Genomic DNA, 8,419 nt, shown 5'->3' on the forward strand with positions numbered 1-8,419 from the left:
ATTGAGTCTCCTGACTTTGTGAACCATGTACTAAAATCTTTCTGCAGCTGAGACCCATAAAACAGGCACCCTGGCCCTGGGAGAGCTCTGGAAGCCATTCAGGGGTGGCAGATGACAAAAGATGGTGGAGCAGATGGCAGATGACAAAGGAGCAGGTGGGCCACTGACCTGTCATGGCTGTGTTGGATTCAGGAGTCACGGCTAGCTCATTTCTCACTAGGCTTTCAGATTACTGTGCCCAGCCCTGCTGTCAGTCTTGTGAAGGAGCCGAAGGCAGTTTTAATTGCATGCAAACTGTGTGTTCATAGTTTTAGCTCTCCTGGAGGTAGACACAAATCGGTCCAGAGATTAAAACCCTCCTAAGTGAAAGGGCTGAAACGTCGGACCCTACATTTCTCTTTGGCCTGGAAGAGTGCTTTTACTGTTGCCGGTTGTGGGATTTCTTACCTTCATCTAGAGTGTTAGAACTGGGTGTTGTTAGGAAAGGACATAGAGGGCCTTGACCACTTATCTGATCTACAGTGGCTGTGTGTAAGAGTTGGAGCTGGTGGGCTTCATTCCTGTTCATGCTAATCATGTATTCGGGTAGTTTATCCTGTTTACCAGCAATAAATTACAGCCCGTACTTGTGTGTAGTATGTACGGGACGTAGTATTTATATCTCAGTGGGAGACCTCCAAAGTCACCTTCTCAGTGGAGGCTCAGTGACTTAAACAGTGTTTTGTCTATTACACTGCAGATAAAATCCAGGTCATGGGTTTGCCCCTGAAGTACATTATTGCTTGTCCCCAAGCTGTCAATAACGAGGAAGAAGGTTTCAGATCCTGTTTATCATTTGAAAGAACCAGACCTTGGCATATATCTCCAGTAGATCCCTTGGTACAAACTGTGAAATGAGAATAATAATTAACTTTATTGGAGCCTAATTTATCCAGCTGTTATTTCTCATGACATATTTTTGTTGACACAGGCCTAAGTAAAAACACTTCCTGGGCAAAGTTCATACTCGTGCAGTCATTCTCACTTTTAGTTTCAGAGAAAGGTGCTCATTGCCCGAATGCTGAATCCTAAGGAGAGCATCACGTGTGTGGTTAGGAGTTTCTAGCTCTCATTGCTATCAGTGTCTTGGGGGAGTCTGCTTTTGTAGGGGATCACAGAAAAACCCCATAAATAGGCTCTGATCCTAAACCCACACTGCTTCTGGGATTGATTCACAGAGCAACAGAAGCAATAATGTAGATGCCTGTTGTACCATGCTGCTTTGGCCTTGGTTAAGAGTCACGAAAGATTTTCATAGCAAAAAATTGATTGCTTGTAAAGCAAGGCCTGCCCTTAAATCCCATATAACCGCTGAACTCGTGTGGTGTAAGTCAGTATCAGTTGACTTTGAGTCTGGTCTCTGGTGAGTGCAGAGCAGTCCCCAAGATTTCACAAAACGCACATGAAAATTCAATTTTTTTATTTCCATTCATCAGGCTCTGTATTTGGGACCCACAGTAGCAAGCCCCCTTGCTCTCCCATGTGCTTTAAAGCAAGCATCTCCTGTGAAACAAGTACTAATGGGTCTTTGAGCAGGCACCACGCTGCACAACCGTGTTCCCTTGTGCGCAGTGCACCTTGCAAAATGTTTGTGGATGTGCAAAGCAGCAGTGAGGATCGAAGTGTTGGGGTAGGGAGGGATTCACAGCAGATTTGGCAGTAGCTCTTTCTTAAACTAGCTCTGTGTGCAAGGGTGGGACATTTGCTAGTACACACTCGTGATGACGTCATGCACGAGTAGCATTAAGTAAAGATCAGCCATAGTACTTCTAGTGCTTCTCACTTGAGGCTATGTAAGTGCCTGTAAGGAGAAATAGTGTTTATTCAGTAAGGCAAGGTAATGCTGTAGCGTCCGTTTTCAATAACGGGAATAGGTGCACTGAACTGGCGCAAGTCTGAAGGCCTGTCCTGCTCTTCAGCACTGAGCTTGGCAGCAAGAGCTTGGCACTTCGGTGGGCCTGGGTCCTACGGGACTCGCACAAGTTGGTGTGCCAGACATCATAACCAGGAACAAACAGAAATACTCCCTGTTACAACCATTAAAGCAGCTATCAGCATCTTCTTGAAAATTACACATGAAAAGTGTACGTTTGGTTTGTTTCTGAATGATGGTGGCTGCATGTGCTTCTAGAGCGGCTGGTACGGATAGGTCTCTTCTGTGCTGCAGGGTGGCGGGTTGGTGCGCAGTGGTGGGGCTGGTGGTCCTTGACTGTGGGTTTTTGAAGTTCTGTGGAGTGTTGGTCAATCTTTGTTGCTTTTGTGAAGGTTGCTCTTGCATTCTTTTATCTGGAAGATTTCAATAGGAGCTGGTAAAGTCCCATTTGCTACCATACAGCACCCACTGGCAGACTACTGAAAAGTACCGGCATGCACCCTTCCTGAGAGCAGTAAGACAGTTTGTTTATGGGCTTTAAGTCTGTTTCTCTGTGGAGAAAAAAATGATAATATCAAACAACCTCCTTTTCTTCTGAAACTCGTGGAGATGTTGTGCAAAGAGAAGTCAAAGCAGAAGCTGGAGGGAAAAAGCTTAGAAGCTTCCATGTGCCTATCCACTGCTTACTGCATCTTTGTTCAGCACCATTGTTTCACCGCAGCCTCTGGGGTGGGGAGTCAGCTTGGTTCAGGCTGTGACGTAGACCTCCAGGAGTCCCCCGACAGAGTGCATTCGGTAGAACACACCCAGTGGGAGGCCAAAGTTCACAATCGCAAACCAGGTGGAGTAGCCGTAAAATGACTTTTCCAGTCCGTTCTCAAAGACAGGGTGAGCCCCAAATGTGGGCATGATCCACAGCTAAAGAGGTGTAAGGGAAAGAAAAGGCAGATGTCAGAGGATGACAAACTGTCTCCTACCTGCACTCTAATCTCAACACTGGCTCAAGTGGTTATAGGAATATTTCAGGAGTTATCAGAGGAGTCTCCCTGCTAGGGAAGAGAATGAAAATCCCCTGATTATGCTGCTGACTCTTTGGTATAAATAAAATCCTGTCAAATTCCTGGAAACCTAATGATGGCCTCATTCTGCCCCAGCCAGCTTCATCTTTCTACAGAATTTCACTGGTTCCTTGGCCAATTTGTTTTCACTGTATTAAGGCTGCAGTGACCATCCATGTTGATTCAAGATCCCAGAGCACAGTGTACTTTATTGAGTGAGTTTCTATCCTGGAGACTCATGTTTACAAAGACTCACTGCTCATGCCTCATGTTTCTCCACCTATCTCATGAAACACCCTTAGAGAGTTTGATAATTTTTTTAGAGGCTAGAAGTTTGGCATGTAAGGATTTATTAGCTGTCTCCTTCCTGCACCCAGGAAACCTGGCCATATTTAACTCTTAGGTAAAAAGACAGACCTTATAATTATGGAAGTGGGGTATTAACAGAAAAAACAGTCTTGACTTGATGATCTTACAGGTCTTTTCCAACCTTAGTGATTCTGTGACTTGCCTCACCAGTAGGTTGAAACTTGGTGGGCAAAGGTTTCTTGTCTGGAATAGTGACCCAAGAGAAAGACAAGAAGAGTACGTCTGTATCACAGGTCATCATGGCTCAGCCAAGCTGTGATGTAGCAGAGAGAGCAATACTTACTATGATGTTGCACAAAACCAAGAAGAACGAGATCTCTCTTAATGCTCTTCTCTTCCAACTGAGGTGAGAGTAGCTATGGATATAGGACAGTGAAACTTTCCGGATCTCCTGTCCCAGCTCCAGCATGCTCACTCGTCTCTGGTCGCAGGCTTCATGATTCTGCTCTTCTTTCATTTCTTCCTCTTTGCCAGGGGGCATCTCTGTGTGCTCCTGTTTGCTGCTTGTCGCGGTTTCCTCTTCACCAGGTAGCTCTGAAGCCACCGTATGCTGCCCAGGGTGTCCTGTGTGTCTGGCTTCAGTTGCTGCTACAAAGGGCTGCCGGTGAAGCCCATCAATGATGAAGACATTTTGGGTGATGTTCTGAAAGATGAGGAGGACAGAATAGGAGAGGATGAGACTGTTCAACAGGTCCTTGGGGTCAGTGGCCACAATGGCAACAATGGAGAAGTAGGACATGCCGATTTGGCCAAGGGCTGCCCCCATCAACAGGATCACATCTAGGCTGCGGGTTGGATTCTTCAGCGTGTCCAGCTCCTTTTTTTCCAAGGCGTGGATGATTGTCCCAATCACTGCGCCCACACTCATCAGGGGCAGGAGCACAATGTAGTAGGAATAATACATTACGAAGACCTGGCGGTTGGGGGCTGAGCCGGTGGCCTGGATCTGGTACATCATGAAGACACAGATCCCGATGATTACGGCAGTGGCACCCAGCAGCGGCCCAAAGACCACCCCTTGGAGCTTGAACTTTGGCTTGATGTGGGGGACATGGTGGTGACTGATGCGTCTCCCTATGTTCTTCCACACGACGTACAGCACGGAGCAGCAGACGAGGCAGTACTCAGTGTTGAAGGGGTACAGCAGGATGTAGCCCTTCTGGAAGACTTTGCAGATGGTTGTGTTTGGGCACGTGCACAAGGTAGTCTCGTTGCCTGGAGCAGGAGAAGAGGAAGGCAACAATTAAGAGGGAGATGGCCTGGATTTCATGGCTATCTTTGGGAGTTTCTTGTGTGCAGGCACAACATCTGTCTCTATGTATCTCAGAAATGGTGATCAGTAGGAAGTTAAGCGATTGCCACTCAGTCCTCAAGGCTGTGAGGTTTCAGAATAACAGGGTTTAGCAAATGTCTTTTCCCAAATATGTAGTTCTCCTTCTGGCCAACACCATAGGTGCTGGGGCAGAGAGACACCCCTTCCTTCACAGCAAAGCCTCCCCTAGCTCTACCCTTGGAATATTAGTTCCTCCCCCCCTTTTTTTTTCCCCCCATATCCTTAGAAAGTAAAGCATATGTGAGTCTCTTCTAGTCTGGCAATCTTTTGCTTGCAGTTGACAGGTAAATGTGAACAAAAATGTTAATTTATAGTGGGCTTTTCCTTTCCTAGCCCTCAGTTCCAGGGTTTCTTATCAGGTCCTCCCCCTCCACATGAAGATGTCCTCCCTGCATAGCCCATCTCCTCGAGACAACCTCCAATAATAGGGAAGTCGCAGTGTTTGGGGGAGCTGGTTGTGATATCTGAGTCACTGAGATCAAGAACTGTTGCGTCCCTAGAAGTCATCTATGTCAGCCTAACACAAATAGGGATGTGAAAAAGGAGCCTTGCCTGCAAATCGCCGCTCCACCTCACGCAGCTGAGACTCAATCTCCATGTGAATGGTGTCGTTGGTCACAGCCAAGAGCCAGAGGAGGAGGTTGGTGGCTATGGTCAGCATCAGCCCACACCTGCGGGAAGAGAAAGGCACTTCTACACTATGTTGCCTGTGGACGTTGTTAACGACCTGAGCGCGTGTCCGCCTGCCATGCAGTGCTGCCCTTTGCTTCTTGCTTACCCGTGCACGGATATATGCACTGTGCATCTGTGCCTGTTCTGCATAGGGCCATTGCTGTGTGACTTTGCACACACAAACACGGCTGAGTATGTTCCCATTTGGCCATTTGCAAAGGAGCAGGGCAAGGCAATGCCAGGCTCGCTGGTGAAACTGGCCTAGGTTTGCGTGCAGTTGAGGGAGGGAAGGCTGAGACATCTCCCAGCGATAGGAATGGGGAGGCTGCCCCACCTCATCCTCCAGTCAGTGAATTGGTCCCTGAGCCATGTAGTGGGAAGGTGTTTGGGGTTAGGAGGAAGCGACAAGATTTGCAGCAGTCCAAGACACAAGTGAAAACTGAAGTGAGCTGGTGAGCCCAGGTCGATGGAAGGAGGATGGGTCTGGTCAAGTCATAGCTTGGTTCTTGTGTGGTGCAGAATATAGAGAGTCTATGTGAGATCAGATGAAGACAGTTCTAGCAGGAATAAGGGAGATCATAGACAGAAAGGAAGAGTTTCTTTAGAGAAATAGAGGGTAGTTTTCCCCCCCCTCTTTGTACCTGGTGAAGTTGTGCTGGACTTGAATGCAGTCCTTAGAGTGATGCCACAGAAAAAAAGCCTGCAAATCGATAACGATAATGACGTGAGCCGGGTGAAGCTGGCAGCCTGCCACACGCGATGAAAAGGGACAGGCAGGCAAGAAGGCACGTGTCTGAGTGGGAGCAAACCTGCCTCTGTGCGAGTGGTGCAGGGGCAGGTGTGTACCTGCGGCTCGGTGTTGAGGCATGTGCTGGCACCCTTAGGTGACTGCCACCTGTGTGCGCCTGCACCTAAAAGATCTCCTAGATCTGCTTTTCTCTGTCATATATACATGGGTATTTGCTGCTGAGATGGGAGCTAGTTTACTTTTCAGATGTGGCTTTGGGTCTGGAAAGGAGAGGGTTGGTATCAGAGTTAACAAGTTGCAAACGGTGTGAGATACTTTTGTGCGCAAAGGATTTTGTTGGGGGGATGCATTAGCAGACAGAGAGAGGCTGGGTCTCAGGCTGGTGCAAAGACATCTCTAGCAAAATCCGAAATTTCCTCTCCTCTCTCCCTACTTTGATGCTTTAAACCAAACTCTTCCTGATCCTACAGTATGTCAGGTATTGCTGGAGTGATTTCTTTCTAAATCTCACTACTTTGTCATCTCTCAGTCTGGCACATGAGGAGTGTGGGTGGGTGGTATTTGAAATGGTGTGTGATACTTTAATGTCCGCCTCATGAGAATGCCTCGCGTGCACCAACTCCCCCCCACCCCTTGGGCTCAGAGAAATGGGACAGAGAGAACAAGTGAGCTTCCAGGAGGATAAAATGCAGTACCTGGGTGCAAATAAAAAGGATTTCAATGCTGGGGAACACAATTTCCACCCTGGATTTGCACTGGATGAGAATTGCGCTGTAGCCGATCTGAAACACGTTCAGGAGGATGCTGAAACTGCCAAACAGCAGCACTGACCCTGGGCAAACAGAAAAAGCACCTGTAAATAAACAAAGACCAGTCTGCGGAGCATCTGAGCCTGGCTGGGGACTGGAGACCTCGTGCTTCTCGGGTTTGGGTGGAGCTGGAGGCCTTCCTGCCTTGAAGTCTCATGACTTTGAGAGAAGGGGACAAGAGGGAAGCCTGATTCCTGAACTTGGTTGCATTCTTCGGCTGGTTTGAGGTGTTGAGACGATGCAAGGTGTTTTCTTGTGCTTGGACACAAGGTGGGAACAGGGTTTTTGGCCTTTTCTGTGCAATGTGGAGTGACAGAGGTAAGCTAATGGCAGGTGATGGATTCTGCCTTGCGGAGAAAACCTGAGATGAACGCAGGTCTGCTAAGGCTTTTGGCAGCACCAGTCTGCAGAAGTTAGGACCCTTTAATTGTTTCTTCCTTTCACCTTGGACACCTCTCTGCAGCTTTAGGTACTCAGGTACCTTGCAGCTTTCTTCCTTTAATTCTCCGTGCTTAGTTAACAAGACTGTGTGCTAATTAGAAACTCTGTAATAGACCAGAGGCAGGGCTGCCTGGAGAAGTGTCATTTCACAAGTGGGGCAACTACTGACGGGAAATCTCCCAGGAAAGTCTGGGTGTCACTGGGATGTGGCTCACTGGGCTGGAATCTTCCCCTGGAAACAAGGCTGCTGTGATGTTAAACAAGGACGAGGGTGGCATGGGGCCGCTGATGCCCTTGGAGGGTAAACGTGGTGGTTCTCCTCTCACTTTACAAAATGGTTATGCCTAAAACCATCCCTACGTCTCTCCCACCATGCTCAGTTGCTGTGGGATGCCTGGGTTGTGCTTTGGGAAGGGACTGCAGAGTGAGGTTGCATTGGAGGCTGAAAGGAAGCCAAGTTCAAGACTTTCCCAGCTGCTCTCACTCCTCTCTGTGGCATCCGCTGTGCTCCTGTCTTCCCCCAGCCTCGCACCACAAGCTGGCAGGGCACTGGGAGATTCCCAATGCCCTAACTACATCTCCTGTGGCTTCTAGCTTTTTTTGGTAGTGGGGGAAGAATTTCTTTATCTTCCAAGCACTGGGAAGAAGGGGAAAGGCACGAGATGATAAATAAAAGCAGAATTTACCCCGAATCCAGATTGGTCCAGCATGGGAATCCTGGTACAGCACTGCGTGTGGCTGCCGACTGGTGCCCAGCAGGTAGTAGATTATCCAGCACAGGGACAAGACCTTGAGGATGGAGAGCAGGATCCAGACGTCTGCCAGCGTGATGGACACGTGGTTGAAAATCATACTGCTGATGAAGGCGCTGCCCAGAAACACCACGTTCATGGCCAGCAGCCCTGAGAAGAGCTGCCCAGCTTTCTGAGCTTGCCTGTCCCTCTGTTGCACTGAAGAGCAGTGACGGTACAGCCAGAACTTCTCGTAGTGGATTGTGGAGGTGCCTGGTGGGGCTGAGGCTGACCTGCTCTTGCAGTGATGGCAGGGCTTTTGCCTTGAGACTTTGTTGCCCGACAT

At 48.5% G+C, this 8,419-nt stretch overlaps 1 protein-coding gene across 1 annotated transcript; it reads right to left on the bottom strand.

The window, feature by feature from the left end:
* Window positions 1-2,659: 2,659 nt before the first annotated feature.
* On the bottom strand, window positions 2,660-8,419 carry OTOP3 (otopetrin 3). The gene is made up of 6 exons (XM_009819068.2): window positions 8,029-8,419; window positions 6,788-6,924; window positions 5,986-6,044; window positions 5,225-5,343; window positions 3,623-4,554; window positions 2,660-2,830 (listed from the first exon to the last, which is right to left on the bottom strand). The coding sequence occupies exons 1-6, from the start codon at window positions 8,417-8,419 to the stop codon at window positions 2,660-2,662; spliced, it is 1,809 nt and encodes a 602-aa protein (XP_009817370.2).

Source organism: Gavia stellata, chromosome 22 (assembly GCF_030936135.1).
Source record: "Gavia stellata isolate bGavSte3 chromosome 22, bGavSte3.hap2, whole genome shotgun sequence".
In the NCBI taxonomy this organism is placed as follows: Eukaryota; Metazoa; Chordata; class Aves; order Gaviiformes; family Gaviidae; genus Gavia; species Gavia stellata.

What these genes read in the sequence shown, in the direction of transcription:
- OTOP3 (XM_009819068.2), bottom strand. Translation starts at nt 8,419, where the DNA reads ATGTCGGGCAACAAAGTCTCAAGGCAAAAGCCCTGCCATCACTGCAAG. An exon ending in TGGACCAATCTGGATTCGGG is followed by an intron (nt 6,925 to 8,028) that starts GTAAATTCTGCT and finishes CTGTTTGCCCAG; the next exon opens with GGTCAGTGCTGCTGTTTGGC. An exon ending in GTCCAGCACAACTTCACCAG is followed by an intron (nt 5,344 to 5,985) that starts GTACAAAGAGGG and finishes CTCTTCCCGCAG; the next exon opens with GTGTGGGCTGATGCTGACCA.